The following is a 16567-nucleotide window of genomic DNA, read 5'->3' on the forward strand; positions in this document are numbered from 1 at the left end:
AACCTTATAAGAATCAGGAAGTACCAATAACATTGATAACATAAGAATAAGAGAAGCAACATCAACATCATTCGTTCCATAAGAGGGGAAACAATGTAAGTATTGCTAGCTTCTAAGAGTAGAGTATCTTTGGAAGCTCGTTCATTACATTATGTACAATCGGAGTCGTGCAAAGGAAGGAAAGGGATAGCCTCACATACCTTGTATATACTGCCCCAATCTCAAGCTATGCAATTTTCACGACTCCTTAGTCTACAATAAGAGAAACGATACTATAGTTACCATTCAAGCGTCATAACTATTATGTATCGACCACAACCTATTTTATGATGAAACGGACAGCACCTCCCCTATATATATGACTTCACACAATTCCAAACAATCACCAAACAGCCTAAACAACATCAATAATAATCATATTGAGCCTCCCAAAACAGTCCACGCACAACCTAATCACTTCATACATACGACGGCCACCGTAGTCGTGTCAAACGACCCGGAAATATTACGAAGAACTACCAGCCCACAACCCTAAATCTATATGGTGTTTCTCCACACCCTTCCTCCTCCAAAACTCCACAAAATAGTAGTAAAACACGCAGTACAACAGCAACACAAAACAATCCACAAAACAGTCCGCTACAAGTGAATAACTCGAACTCACGGCTTCCGATCACCGTCCCGTGAGTTCTTACATGTATAGAACGAATTACCATGAATTCACAGCAGAATAAATGTATGAAATATAGCAGTAAACTCACCTTACTTGTTGGATAACTCAGCCCTTATCTTGGTTCTTCAAACTCTAGGGTTTACCCCCAATTTGAACTTGAAAGAGAGGGAAAATCAATTAGGGTTTGTGGATAATTTTTGGGAGGAAGTTTGCAGGGGTTTAGGTATGGTTATTTGTGAAATATAATGAGGGATATATTGCAGGAGATAAGCCTTTTAATGAGCTCTTTGTCTGACCCGAAATTGCCTCTTTTTGGGCTATCATTTAACCAAGTAGGTGACCCACCTACTTGTCACCTAGCAGCTTGTGCAGTCTCGCAAAAATGTCTATATCTCTCTACTCCAATGCCGTATTGATAAAAGGTTTAATGCGTTGGAAACTAGACTCATAGATCTTTAATTTGGAGGGTAGATCACCCCGTAGTTCCAAGAATACTGGGAGAAAAGCTTAATAATATTTGACCTAAAGTTTAAGTAAAACTATGAACCTAAGTTGCAACAATCACCAACCTCAAACTCCAGATCACGACGTCGGACATCAGAATAAGACTTTTGCCTGCTTTGTGCCGTCCTCAATCGCTCCTGTATCACTTTCACCTTCTCAATGGCTTGGTGAATCAAATCTGGCCCATGTAATTTTGTTTCATCGACTTCGAACCATCCAACTGGTGATCTACATCTCCTCCCGTATAGTGCCTCGTATGGGGCCATTTTAATACTGGAATGGTAGCTATTATTGTAGGCAAATTCTGTGAGTGGAAGATGGTCATCCCAATTTCCCTTAAAATCTAGAACACATGCTCGTAGCATATCTTCAAGTGTCTGAATGGTACGTTCAGCCTGTCCGTCAGTCTGTGGATGAAATGCAGTGATGAGATTCACTTGTGTGCCTAAACCCTTCTGAAAAGACCTCCAAAAGTTAGCCGTAAATTGAGCTCCTCGGTCTGATATAATAGATATTGGTACACCATGAAGCCTAACAATCTCCTTGATATACAACTTCGCATAATCTTCAGCCGTGTAAGTTGTCTTAACTGGCAGATTATGGGCACATTTTGTAAGTCGATNACATTGTCAGCGACGTTCTTTCTTTTGAAGTGTTTATCAGGAACTGGGTTCCTCTTGGCTGCTTTGTCAGAGTTGTATTTGAAGTGTTCTTGCTTCAGGAGAGGGCAATCTTTGATGAAATGCCCTGGTTTTCCACACTTATGACAAAGGTCATAATTCTTTGGCTTGCTAGAACTGCCCCTCTTTGGGTATACGTCCATTCCTTCGAACCATTTTCTGAAACCTTCTGGTTAAGTAAGCCATGTCACTATCCTCGCCACTTGAGTCATTGCTTTCTGCCTTGAGTACCAGGTTCTTTTCCTTCTTTGGTTCTCTTCTTTCCCTGTCCTTCTTCTTCTTCTTCATTTCATAGATTTTCAGATTCCCAACCAGCTCATCTATACTCAGCTCCTGCAAATCCTTTGTTTCAGTAATGGCATTCACTTTACTCTCCCAGGAACTGGGCAAAACGCTGAGAATTTTCCTCACGAGCTTGTTCCTAGGAATGTTTCACCAAGCGAGTGTAGCTCATTTATGATGGAAGTGAATTGAGTGTGCATGTCTTGAATGGATTCATCGTCCTTCATTCCGAAGAGCTCATACTCCGTGGTGAGCATGTCAATCTTAGATCGCTTTACTTGAGTAGTTCCTTCGTGTGTTGTTTGTAGAGCTTCCCATATCTCTTTGGCAGATTGGTAAGTTGAAATCTTGTTGTATTCATCAGGACCTATACCACACACCAAAATTTTCTTGGCACGAAAATTTTTCTCCACATCATTCCTGTCAGTATCGTTGTATTCTTTCCTCGTCTTAGGCACTATCATTGCAGGATCTCCGACCTTTTTTTAGGGACATTAGGACCATACATATAACATCCCACAGCTCGGAATCTTCAGCCATGATAAAGTCATGCATCCTTGTCTTCCACCACCCATAATATTGGCCATTGAACCTAGGTGGTCTGTAGGTAGACTGACCCTCTTCGAAGTTTGGTGGAGCAGCCATGGGGATCCTTTCTAGGTGTTAACCTGATAGAAATAACCCGCTCTGATACTAATTGATAGAATATATGAGTCCACCAAACTATATAAAGACCAGGTCCTATATAGGTTTCCACAGATAAGGCTAATGCAATAGTAAGTAAATGGAACAAGGAACTTTTACGTGGAAAAATCCCTGCTCAAGGGGATAAAAAAACGACGACCTACAGTGGTAGGATTTCAACTTCACTATGAGCAATCTTTAGATTACAACCTATGCAACCTAGGAATTAAACTCTTAATCATTCACTAACTTGTAATACACCTATTACAAGCCACTTCACAATACACCTATTACAAAGACTTTAACTCATGACTAACTCTAGTCACGACACAAACACTAAAAGTTTATGGTTTACAAAGGGTTCCTAATTAAAGCTTCTAGATTAGCACAGTAGGAATTACAATGAAGAACAATTACAAAGTTACAACTCAACTAAGGACATACAAGAGACTCACTATATGAACTGGTTCGTAGTGGTGTTGTACTTTGTTCTTGATGCACTTGAGAATTGAATGCTTGATTGTCAGATGCTTAGAATGCTTGAATGAATTCTCAAGTGTTCAAGTGATGTTTTGTTGTAATGTTTATTGTTAATACAACTTGGATGACATCACTTGAATGATGTAGTCACTCGGTTGGTACAAGGTCCTTCCGAGTGAGAAGCGACTGTTGCACTGTTTGCGTGTTCAGTGCAGGCAGTCACTTTCCAGCTGTAGAGAGTTGACTTCGTACTGTTGTCAGGAGAACCCAAGGGGATCAGGTCCCTGTGTTGATTCTTTATCTTCTGAAGTCATAGCAACTCACATAAGCTTGAATCCGTTGATTGAGTTGTGTACCAAGTGTATCAGGTTCCTTATCTGATTCTTTGACAGTAAGTTTGTTAGATCATCAAAACATGAAGCTAAGGTACTATAAACCTATCAACATGAAATGCATGCTGTTACAAAATTGCTTTTCATGCCGTTCACTTCTAACCAGCATAAACCAATGCAGCGGAAAATGGAGATCCTACAAAGAAGCGAAGGGTGGAGCGGTCTCGGAAGTATGTAGAACTATTCTCAGAACTTGTGTGAATCTTATTTTACTACATTCATTTTAGTGATCATTAGTCTTTCTATTGGTTGGTAAAACTATTGGATGTAGAAACTAGTTGTGGATAGCACATGTTCTGCCTACGCATGTGACTTCCACCCTTTATTTTCCTGTAATGATTTGATAGCAGAAATCAGAATTAGTTTTTGAAAATTATAGGAGTTCATTGATGTTCTGTAAGGCCTCGATTGATATTATTGCTTCTATAAATGGAAAACAACACATGCATGCTTTTCATTGCAAGTACTTGCAAAGGTTATGCACATTATTCTGATGCTATAACTTGATGGTCTATTCATATGCTTGAAAACTGCTACCCTCATATTGGTCTCGATATATGTTGATGCAGAATGGCAGAAGCCAAAGAGAGAAATTTAACACCAGCAATTCCTTCAGATATGCAATCCCTTTTGAAGCGTTGTGAGAATCTGGAGAAGGAAGTCCGTTCACTTAAACTTAATTTGGCGTTTATGAATAGGTACGTTCAAACACAAAACCTGATGCATTAAAGGCCAAAAACACGCGTCAAATTTATCATACTTACAAACTTCAGTTTTGTGGAAGAAACAAATTTCATTTATTGATAATATCTATCCATGTTTCCAAGCATGTTTAATATGAGCTATCAATTACGTGAAACAATTTTGAGATTGCTCTTCAAATCTGTGATTATGCAAACATGCAAGGATCACTAGATACTATAGACCTGGGATTGGAAACTAATGCTTTCTCCATTGATAAGTCAGTTACACTGTATGATATCAAAACCAAGTTTTTGAAGTTGGAAAGGAGCAAAAAGCGATCGTCCTAGTTTTAGTATTAACTTTTTGCATGCTTTCCATTTGTTGTGGAAACCAGGTAACAATTGAGCATGTCATGAGGTTTATCATGCATCAGATTTCAAGGTTGGCTGGTATAAGCACTCCACTGGTTTTACCAATTGGAAACAATTTTCTTCTGTAAATATGCAGAAGTTTCTCAAAACATGTTCCATTATAACCTTCTCAAAGCCCATGTCTCAGGCTTGTTAGCTTAGGTGGTTTAATAAAATCCCCGACTCCATAAGTATGGAAAAAATAAGAAGAAGAAGAAGAAGAAGAAGAAGAAGAAGAAGAAGAAGAAGAAGAAGAAGAAGAAAACAAGAAATGAGCTCAGTAGCGTACCTAGAAATCAAGTACAATGAGATCCTGCTCGAATGCATTTTTTTACTGTTGTCTAATCAAAGATGTAGTTTTGTTGGATTTTTACCCCATCTTAGCATTATTAGTACTATATATTCAATGACAATGAAAGGTAAAGCAATCTTTGATAATCAGAGTTTTCTAATCACAGAAAGGATTCTGAACAAACTACGCAAATTGAAGAGCTGCAGAAGCAGAACGAGGACTTGGTCAAAGAAAAAGAGCGCCTTCTTGGAGAAATTGAGAGGATCATCTCAGAATCTGGAAAGTTTTAGATTAGATGCCTCCACCTCTACTGCCAAGGTTACGAGCGTTGTTTTTTAACAGCTCCAATCCAAATGTGCTTTCTAAGGAAGTTCTATCGGGTTGTTTGGCTGAATTCAACTGAATATTTCATGTTTTCAGTTTATACTTTATACCAAATATCAAGTGATAAGAACATTTAAAGTGACAGAAATCTAGATTTTGCGATGAACTTGAACATTTTGTGAGTACATTGTAGATGCCTATGTATTTATTGTGGAGCTTTAAAATGTTTTCTTTATTTCCTTCTTTTCTTCAACTTCTTTCGGCTAATATCTGTTGAAAATTGAATTTTCTATCAGTATTTCATGTTTTTTCTTTCTTTTAACAATAAAACCCCCTACCTGACTAATTATCCTTCTTTCCTCCTAATTGATGATGTTGTCCAACGCTATAGTATTAGTAAATTAAATAAATACATCAGCATTTCTACTTTAGTATTAGTACTTAAAGGGAATGTTCTTCAGGAAGTGCGGCAACGCAGTGGTAGAATAAGAAACAAAGGAAGAACAAATCAAGTAGCAACCAGAATATGGCCGGTGCAATCAGTTAAATAACAGAATTAAAGTTACTGTTCTATCTTGTTTGAGCATCTAAACCAGGCAGACTCAATAAAAAGCCAAAGAAAATCTAGGGGCCAGTAGAATTCAATGGACAGTAAACTTGGTGAAGCAAAAGATGCAAAGCTCTAGCACAGAAAAGACGATTCAGTACAGCCATAACTAATACTTTAACAAGTATCACAACAAAGTCATAAAACTCCCACGGATAGTAACTGACAATATGCTGATACTTCTGTTCGAGGGCTCTGGTTTAGTAGTAAGAGCCCAACACGTGATGTGTGAGTTAAGGCGCATGTCATCCTGCCACAAACAAAAGCTTAAGTGTTTGAGTAGAGAAGCGGGCCCGTTATCCACCGAGTTCCGAACCATGAACCATTGGTCCGCATGGATATCTCGGTCATAAAAAAAAATAAAAAATAAAAAAAGAATATGCTCATGCTTCCTAGTAAAAGGCATCAAGGTGGTAGCTAAGCTACAAGCTTCCTAGTTAACCTGATCCCACTGTAACCAACCAGATTCAGGTATTATCTGTTCTGAAGAGCAAAATCTCGAATGGCAAAGATGAATAGTCACCTGAGAACTACAGTATTGACTTCATTCAAGCGTGCACAATATATTGCTCGGGGATAACTCTTTACAAGTATTTATTCCTGCAGTTTGTTCTGTACACAAGGAATTACAATACAACAATATGATAGAAACACTATGTGAAAACTGTGTCTACTGGTACAAGGATATTGCATTTCCAATTGAACTGCCGATCAACCTGCTCCTGCACTACTACAAAAATGAGTGCTACATGCTATAGTGAACTGCAATTTCAGGGAGGCCGATCCTTCTGAAATATTGAATGGCCAACCAACTACTAAATGACACGTAAGCTAGCAGGAAACAAACTCTCTTTAACCGGACTTTATTGAGAGACAGAGTAAGCCTTCTTGTCACAGAAAGTTGATAGATGCGAGAGATCAACCTTTGTAAGAGTGCAAAAAAAACGATTGATATCATGGAAGTACAGAAACCAGCAATAACTCCAGCTACAGCTTCCCATCTCCAGTGCCAGGCTGAAGCCCCGCTAACATACCAAGACTTTAATATCCTCATGAACCTGCCACAATAATATCCAATTAAGACAAATGAATAAGGCTGGTAATAGAAAACCAAAATTATTAATGTTAGCGAGTGTGACCCTCATGCTGTTTGATCTTAATTTTTCACAAACCTATAGGGTGGGTGTAGAAAGAAATATGGAAACGGTAACTCATAGCAAACTGACAACCAGGACTCAAGGAATCGTACTTATTCTTGGCTGGCTACTACAATATATGAGCTAACATTTCAGTCCTGATCAATTTAAAGTAATGTCAGATGCATAGTTAGCTTTAGCAAGCAACAGAGACCAATTTCAAAGCTAATATATCAAATTCCAGTTTCAGGTAAAGTCAGATGCAGAGTTACTGTTTCTAAGCTAACTCCATACTTTGAGCTTATTCATGTTCAGTTCAAATTACCAGTGTAGAGAATGTCACCTCTAAACGAGTTCCGTGCCTCAATCCCAAACTAAGGTAAGTTTAATCTCAAAAAGGAGTTCGAGGAAACCATTTCATCCAATAAATGCAAAGAGTTTGACACCGAGCTATTGCAGCAAGTTCAGTATTTAAGAAGAGAACTTAGAAGGGCGGGTCCGTTATCCCCGAGTTTCAAAGCTGAAACAACGGATAATAAAAGAACAGTGCATAAATAATAAGGCAACAGAATTAAAGTAGCAAGCAAGACCATCTTATAACTTGGTGCTTGGAAAGGTGCTTGATGATGGATGAGATTCCGTAAAGGGCCGTTTGGTAGACGGATCAAAGTCCATTCTTGTCAGACAAACCCGATGCCCTTCTCACTGTGATCCCACTGTTCCTTTTTCCTTCTTGTTGCGCTACAATTTCATCTTCTTCCCTTTCTCCACCTCCAATTGAAAGGCAAAACCACGTGATCACCACCTACTTATGGTTTCAATTGGTTCATTGACCATTTCCCTTTCCGTTGATCTACAATCCAGATCTCTCCTTGTCCCTCTGCTCATTTCCTTTCCTTCTTTCCCTGTTAAAGTTCATATTCCAGTTTCTTTTTTAATCTTGTTACCGCCGTATAATTTCAAATTACGCAAATTTGATGAATGTTCATATAACTTTGCTTGATAATTCAATGATTGAAACTAATTTTTTCCTAATTTTTGCATTGAAAATAGTTCAATAAGCCGACCATATTAAAATCTTGAACACGTTACACACAAACATTGAACAGGATCGAATGGCATTAATAATGGAAATCCCAGCATATACAGTCCTATATACCGAAAGGCCTGTGTATAATAAACACCAAGGTCTACAATGTTAGGAAGCATGACTAAGATTCAGGAAACGGCACATGCCGACATTTTCCAAACTTCTTTAACTGACCAGAGAGACTAGAGCGCAGTAGGAGGGAGTATCCAGTACCTAACGATGCAGCATAAGTAATAAAAACAGAAAGCAATTATCAAGATAATATCATATCTGGGTAGCAGGAAATGCATTATATTTACCACTTATTAGCAGACCAAGTGGGAAACCTCACAATTTACATTAGAAAGATGGGCAGATCAGAGAGACTCAACCAATTTGCTTGATATTATTAGGCTTTGATCCTCAAAAGGAGCAGTATGGGTGGTGCGAACAACATAAAAGCAGATTAACAAACGATTTCAAGTAATATTAAAACAATAAGAAGATTCCACATCAAGAAAAAAGATCCAGGAGGCAACAGACAAAACTCCAGAATTTTTGAGAACTATTACTTGATTATATTAGAATTTGGGTGAATATTTTAATCACGTCATGAACACATTAAAGAAGGAACAAGAACAACATTTTGCTCAAGTAATAATACTCACAAGATTAAATAGCGAATAAACATCTCAATAGTTGATGGATCTTTTGCTTGGCAATCAAAAAAGCCATCTTCATATATGTGCACTTTAGATATTCCCAATGTATACCAACACTCATAAGTCTTGTTTACCTGAAAAAAAGAGCATGACAGCATGAAGATACTAAATTTTGAAAGAAAACGAACGGGAGGAAAGTGATTCTTCTTCTAATGATCATTAATTGGGACTGTATGCTTCACATAATGCATCAGATATCTACCCAGTGAGAAGAAAGCATATATAAACAAACTGAACACTTAACCTCCTAACAATCTAAGATCACAGTAGAAACTCTTTGATGTAGTAATTGGCACAAACATATAAATCGAAATAATGACAAAAATTGTTCATGCTGACTAATGGCTTTCCTTTTCAGATAAATACCCCTGCTCAAAATTCCTAGTTCCTGCCATTAATTTTAGAATTCATTGCTTTACTTATTATAAAACCAGTTGTTTGACAGCTCTATCTTCAGAACTGAAAAATAGGGGACATGCATGGATGCAACACTAAATTCATTTAAAAGGTAACAAGTGAAAATTAAGGTTATCATTCGGCCAGAGTTGAATACACTTGCAGCAGGGAACACCCCAGATATAAATTTAATAGAGAAAGGAATCATGTCATCAATTTTAGGAGTAGGGACCATTCCCAGAGTAAATAGAAGGCATAAGAAAAAAGTTATCACGATTAAGTGAGATAAATTTCATGTTAAGAAGTTTGTTTCTCATACTCAAATAGTGAGCATCTATGTCCAGTATCTACCTTGAATTTATCCTTTGTCAACCATGCAGTAGAGAAGTTTGGTCTACAATCAGATGGAAGGGCCTCATTAGGTGCCTCTGCTAATGCAAGTCGTGCCTGACCTGAATGATCCATGTATTCAACCTGTTATTCAGAAATGCATAAGCAAGCAATTGAGCCATTTCTGCACAATCAATATCTAAGAAAGTATTGACCCCCCCCCCCCCCAAAAAAAAAAAAAACAAAGAAACCCAAAACTAAAACAAACAAAATAGTCAAGAAAAGTGAATAAAAATGACAAGATGCAGCAACTTTCAAAAGTAATCCATATTCGGTTCAGTATAAAGTTTTTTTTTTGTTGATAAGTCAATCTCCATTGGCATGAAATTAACATGAGAGGATTCATATACTTGTTTGCGACTGAGGCATAGTTGTTATTGTAATTGTATAAGTCATTCTCTAGGATAAACATGTAAAAATGTATTTTGTTCTTCAGAAATGCATAAGCAAGCAATTCTGAACAGTCAATATCTAGGGAAGTATCTATGCCCCACCCCCCACCCCACAAAGAAAAGAAGAAGAAAACCAAAATTAGAACAAAATAAAATGGTCCACAAAAATAAAATAAATAACAAGATGCAGCAACTTCGACAAGTAATCCATATTTGGTTCATTCTCCAAAATTAACATGTAAGAATGAATTAGAAATGCTTTGTAACAAATGCCTTCATCTCATGGCCAGGAACCATACAAAGGTCAGAACCAAGTGATTCATGGATAGCTCCGAGTTGAAAATTTTCGAACTCTTTTTTGTCAGGCAATTTTAGCTTCAAATGCATCAAGTCCTGCTGACTAATGGAATGCCAATGAAAGAGAGAGAACGGCACAGAGAAGGGAAGAAATGGATAAATACTTATCCAGAAAAAGGAAGAAAATTATAATTGTCAGGAAATCTAATAACATCACCACTTATATAAAGAAAGTGAAAGTTGGGGTACATTGGGTGAAACTAGAATCTTACATGTAACAAAAACACAATCAATTCTATTAAAAACTAAAAGTTACAGAGCCACTTATTATTAGCCTTCCAAAAGAAATAGATATATAATATCAGGTTAATTGTACAAGAAGTTTCTCCTTTTTTGTCAAAGCGGAATTTTATTACAAATCTAACCTGGAGATGCAACTCATACAACAAGTATACAATGTTCCGTTTCAAGAAATTTAACCGCATTAATGGATAATCAGATACTAATAACTTATCAACATGTACACCAAAAGAACTATAACTGGAAAATAATATCTCAAGGAACAACAAATAGTGGTAGTTACCTTAAATACAGAAGCCCAATAGTAATCATAACGACATCGAAACTTCTTTCTTTCAGAAGGGTAAAGAACATGCTTTGCTTTATAATTCAATAAACCCAGTTCACAGACTTTAGATGACCTAAGATCCACACCTGCAAAGAACATAAGATAATTGCTTTCGATTGAAACATAAAATGAGAATTAACTGAATCACATCAAAATTTGGTGAAAGACACTTAATCAGTAGCCAATAAGGAACTGAGATTTTTTTGATTGGTGACATTCTGTCCTTTGGCCAACAAGGATATGGTATTTTGTCATTCTTCCTTGTAACAAAGTTGTAGCAATTTTACAGAAATAGTTGCAGGAAGTATAAAAATTAATGCATTTGTGTATTTCATCAAGAAAAGAATGCACTAGTGCATTTACTGCTAAACATGCTTTAACCAAATTAGGCATCAATGGAGAAAATTAATCCTTTAGTTTTGTCTAAGTAAGTTGTTCGAGTAGGAGAAAATTCATCTCTTACATGGAAACCCTATGGAAAAGCTTCCAGGCTGCGGCTGCAACATGCAATAGGGATCATTTGGTATGTTGGTCAAAACAAGAAGGGATATAATCCCAACTTAGAGGTGATACTGATTATGGATGGGATTGCTATCCATCCATGGGACTCGTATAGACTATCTATCTGTATGTTAATTCTATATGGAGAGAGAGGTGTCACATGAAGTGCTAGCTTCTATAAGGAACTTGTATAATGAGATGATCATATTTGAAGCAGGTTTCATTTAATTCTTTTATGGATTTAAGTTCTATGCACTAACAGTGTAAAATTTTCTTTTTTACCATCTGTAGCTTAGCATGTTAGTTACAATTTTATCAGGCTACTAATTAATGCTTGTTGCAATGATTTACTTGTAATTACCTTATAAGATTGCAAATAATTTTTACACCGTCAGTGCACAAAACTTAAACTTTTCCATTATAACTAAAGTTGAAGCTAATGACCAATAAAGACATGCTGACCAGCATCATACTTCCTTATAGTTTTAATAAATGGTGTGTGTTCTTTCCCTGAGAAGAAACAGCCCGAATGCCATATCCCATATGCAACAGAAACCACGGTAGCTACTTCACAGTCTCATGACACCACATCACACGTATTGCATAACCTCCACCAGTTAGAAGGCTAGAAATCACCAGTCCAACCATTAATTGTCAGCCAATTGTTGAACTAAGATACTCGAAGTAACTTGTATCTAAAAGCTTTCCCTCTTGAACCCATGATTAATACACAAACATGAAATCAAACTTTGTACATATTCAGAACCCATAAGAAAAAGAAAAAAAAAAAGCAATGTACTTTACTAGCAATGGGAGACAGAAACTTGTCATAGCAGCCAAAGATAGAGATGACTCTGGATAAACTTTCCTACAAACTTTGCTCTAAAGTCTCAACCATATCACTTTGAAAGAATATGCTACTCTTAAATAGGCCTAAAAGACATTAATCAGAAAATACATAAGGAATGGTACTACTAACTTTCCTTTTTGCAAGTAAATGGTACTAGTATAACTTCCAAATTCCTTTAGCATTTCCCAATAACTAATTTTACTCAAAGTCGAGAACAAACGAACTCAAGTTAACAATTTAATTCGTTTGGTTCCAGGAAAGTTTTTGAGCCATATGATGCTAAGCACAGCAAGGTTGACCCGAAGAAAACATTATCAAAGTATTAGTAGTGTTACACCAAAGTTGTTGTCGGCTTTTTTGAAACGGTAGTTGTATTATAGAAGCGTAGCGTCACACAAAGATTGTGCATCCGGATTACTTCTCAAGAAGAAACCAAAAAGAAAAAGAGAAACCCCGACTATCTATCTAGCGATTCTATGAACTGTAATAGGGACTCCTCTTCACTTATCCAAAGAAAATAAGAATATAAGGACTCCTCTTCATATACAAATTCTAGTTTTCACCAAAAAAATTAATAATCAAAATATACTGTCAGATCTTATCTTCAGTGTAGTGCTTGCTTTTCCTTCAAAAACTCATCTGTTCCTTTCTCTCCAAGTTGTTGTCGTCTTTAAGAGTCAGCAAACTATTTAAACCATATTTTCGACATCCACAATTTCCTAGCAATCAAACAACAACACAAGTATGCCGCAATTAGAAGCTAAGGTCAGCTATTCGAGTCCTCTATATCCATTCCATTCTATTTGGACACCATTCATTCGAATACTCAATAATTCGTCTTTTAGACTGACTGACTAGGGGTTCTTTAAAACTATGGATTCTTGAATCTCGCATATCCCTACACTTATATACATTTCTAACCAGACACAAAAAAAAACATGGCAAACACTAGCAAACATCAACCTAATGAACGTCTACCAACAACAACAAAACCTTACCAGTGTAATCTCAAATCGTCAGTGTCATTTATATGGATCCTTTTTCATTGTGCTCTGCTAATTGCTAAATCCACATAAATTTCAAAAGATTGTATCTATTTCGAACAACTTTCTTTCATTCGGATATCAATGTACCTCATCCATTTTTAACACATTCAATCTTCATAGTGTTGCACCTATGCCCAAGCATTAGTAGATTTACATAGGACATGAAAAAACTATGTCAGGGACCTTATGTCATTCTATACTTTGTATCTGCAACTTGTACCATCTGCTAGAGTGATCATTTCTAGTCTTGTTTATTCTTGTATTCATCCATCTTAATATCCATACTTTCACAATGCTAGTCTGGTGGATATTTTGTCTTAAAGGCCTGACATTCACTTCCATATAACTTTGCTAGCCTCAATAACATTCTATAGGGAGCCTTTCACTTTGGTAGGTATCTTTTTATTGCACGGAACTCTTGTGACATCCTCCATTTCGACCATCATAACTTAAATTTATGTGTTGCTTCTCCGTCTATCATGTCAATCTCCTAAAAGATTGAACCAAGATATCTGAATTGCCTGCATATAAACACTTCAATCTTATCTATCTCAATTTAATTTCATTCTTTATGGGACTACTTCTACTTATCTTACAACCTTTGCTCTCAAAAATGCTTCTTTATAATTCGAGATTCTAGTTGATTATGTTTCCAGTTTCATCAATTAAGACGAAATCATCTGCAGAAACCATCATGCACCACGGAACCCAGCTTGTATATTATTGATTAGCTCATCCATAACTAAGATAAACAAGTGCAGGCTTAAGGCAAAACTTAGGTGTAAACCACATTAATGAAAAGTTCTGCTATAATTCGTTCCACTGTTCTCACACTTATGACTACTCCTTTACATATCCTTTATGGCATTTTTATATTTGATATGAATTTGTTTCTTCTCTAGCACCCACTAAGTGACACTCAATGATAAGCTTTCTCCATATCAATGAATATTATTTAGAAACCTTTCCTCCTATCTCTATAAATTTCCATCAATCTTCTCAACAAAAGTTTCATAGCAACCAAAAACAGTAAAACACACACACACACGCACACAAACACAGAGAGAGAAAAGAAGGGAAAGAAAAGGCGAAATTCAACAATCAAACTCGAAGTTCAAAGTTCGGAGCCACAGGGAGCTAACACAGCAACAAGGACTACTCAACCATTTGAGCTCCAGTATTTGTTAAGTCTTTCAGGGATCCACAATTTGTAAGTAAGCACACATACTTAAAAACCAAACCCCTCCAATCAAGCTCAAAAAGGGAATTTTTTATCCATATGATGCTAAAAACTTTTAACTTCGTTTTCAGATACCCACAATTTCTTAGCAACCAAAACCAACAAGCCTCCAAAAGCAAAAAACCCACAAACAAAATTCAGAAGAAAAAGGAATTAACGCTCTAAAAGAAAAACATACCAAATTCAGCAATAAAGAGAATTCAACTTACTGCTAGAGACAATCTTGCATTGAGAGGGAAGAGAAATTGGACTGGAAATGGATAGGTTCCCTAGAAAAACAGCTAAATAAAGCAGCGAAAATGAGAGTGAAAAGAAGGCAAACAAAAAGAAAAGAATCCCCAACAATCTGCGCAACCGTGTGGGCTCACGAATCTCCTCCTTTTTCTTCTCTTCTACCTTCTCCTGATTCTCTGCCAAATCCATGGGAAAATGAAAAGTTGCGCAGAAGGGCAGTTTTGGGAATTACTGTGTGAAGATTGGGAAATTGGGTAGGGTTCCGGCAGCCGGAGATGTTATTCGGTGATCGGAATATTAAATAGGTGTTGGGTTTAGGTTGAAAATGGTGTTTGGGAAGAAGATATTTTTCGAGACTTCTGCCATTTCAGGTTCAGTAGTCAGCGCTGGCGGACTCTCATGGACATTTTCAATGCGAGGCTTTAAAATTCACTTTTTGGATTTTTTCGGTCGAGACATATTTACCCACCTTAGCTAGGTTTTTGAGTTTTCAAAAAGTAGCTAAGCTGTTTTATAATTACATACAATTTCAATCAAAATATATAATTTAGAGTATAGTATTTTGTTATACAGAATTTGCCAAAATATACAACTTATATATAGTTTTTATACACTTTTTGTTATACAAAATTCGATCAAACACATATAACTAACATACAAAATACATATTTATATAATTTATTATATCTTCCTTTTCGAGTTTCAATCTTAAATTCCAACCAAAATCAGCTCGAATTTTCAGCAAATCCCTCAAAAGTTAAGATATAAACTTTAGAATGAAGGAGTTGTAATTGAGGAATTTTGGTGATTGTGCCTTGTGGGTCTTAAAGATATTGATAAAACTAGCTAAGGTTGAAGCTTATAATGGAAAAAAAATGGAGCCTAGCATATTACTTTAAATACAATTAGTAATTATGTATATAATATGTAACTAATTGAGATTATCATGATAGGAGTAATCTATATCTATTTATATTTATTTATACTATACTAGTCTTTAGGGTATGCGCTTTACGCATGTACCTCTATCAATAAATACCTAATTTCTAAAAAAATTACATAAATATTATTAGATAATTCATTTGAGTTATGTGAAATTATAAAAAACAATTAAAAGAACCTGAACATGATAAATATTATTCTCATTTAGCTAGCTCAATAAATAAAGATATCTGTAGGCATATAAAATTTATTGGAATTAAATCCATAAAATATTTTGGACTATATTTTAAATTCAAGATATATTAGTTCAAATAAATTTATTGGGCTAATGTAATTGAATTGATTATATCAGTCCAATATGTATGGATTAAATAAATAAGCCTTAATACATTGGGCTAGCCCATTTAGTTGGGCTAAAGTGATGAGCCCACTTCGTTAAGCCCAAGATGCCATTTTCCTAGAGGCCCAGTTTGGTGTCACGTGTCAAATGAAGTGGCGCGCCAAGTTTAACGGAAGAGCCTATAGGATCATGCCACATGTCAAAATGACAAGGCATGCCAAGTCACACTAAAAGGCCAATGAAATCGCGCCACGTGTGCAAGTGACATGTTTCGGCCAATCAAATGCGGCCATGTCACACTTCAATTTGATTGGTCGGAAAGAGTTTGTTCTTATCATAACTCCTCCCTTCCACAACTATAAATAGGGGTCT

At 36.3% G+C, this 16567-nt stretch overlaps 2 protein-coding genes across 6 annotated transcripts in view; one reads left to right on the forward strand and one right to left on the reverse strand.

The window, feature by feature from the left end:
• LOC109208061 overlaps positions 1–5644 on the forward strand; it is a 16986-nt gene extending 11342 nt beyond the window's left edge. For 3 of the 4 annotated variants that reach the window (XM_019371069.1, XM_019371072.1, XM_019371071.1), the window contains 3 exons: positions 3817–3865; positions 4265–4393; positions 5248–5644. In XM_019371069.1, coding sequence (XP_019226614.1) covers positions 3817–3865; positions 4265–4393; positions 5248–5371 — 302 coding nt within the window. In that variant the 3' untranslated portion in view covers positions 5372–5644. Of the gene's footprint in view, positions 1–3816; positions 3866–4264; positions 4394–4773 lie in introns of all 4 variants that reach the window. The other variant, XM_019371070.1, reaches the window with a different exon arrangement.
• Positions 5645–6066: 422 nt separating this feature from the next.
• LOC109208062 lies at positions 6067–15360 on the reverse strand. Of its 2 annotated transcripts, none has more exons than XM_019371073.1 (6): positions 14889–15357; positions 10998–11128; positions 9687–9809; positions 8886–9013; positions 6536–7070; positions 6067–6262 (listed from the first exon to the last, which is right to left on the reverse strand). In XM_019371073.1, exons 1-5 carry the CDS (start codon positions 15100–15102, stop codon positions 6758–6760), a joined length of 909 nt encoding a protein of 302 aa, XP_019226618.1. In that variant the 5' UTR covers positions 15103–15357; the 3' UTR covers positions 6067–6262; positions 6536–6757. The 2 variants fall into 2 exon arrangements, with proteins under 2 accessions (XP_019226618.1, XP_019226619.1); XM_019371074.1 differs by lacking the exon at positions 6067–6262 and adding an exon at positions 7739–8053 and having other exon boundaries at positions 6983–7070; positions 14889–15360.
• Positions 15361–16567: the final 1207 nt, after the last annotated feature.

Source organism: Nicotiana attenuata, unplaced genomic scaffold (assembly GCF_001879085.1).
Source record: "Nicotiana attenuata strain UT unplaced genomic scaffold, NIATTr2, whole genome shotgun sequence".
Lineage (NCBI taxonomy): Eukaryota > Viridiplantae > Streptophyta > Magnoliopsida > Solanales > Solanaceae > Nicotiana > Nicotiana attenuata.

Coding starts and splice junctions, on each gene's coding strand:
- LOC109208062 (XM_019371073.1), bottom strand. CDS start 15,102: ATGGATTTGGCAGAGAATCAGGAGAAGGTAGAAGAGAAGAAAAAGGAG. Junction 11,129..14,888: donor ATGCAAGATTGTCTCTAGCA/GTAAGTTGAATT, acceptor TGTTCTTTGCAG/GTGTGGATCTTAGGTCATCT. Junction 7,071..8,885: donor TTTATTCGCTATTTAATCTT/GTGAGTATTATT, acceptor TTATTGTGGCAG/GTTCATGAGGATATTAAAGT.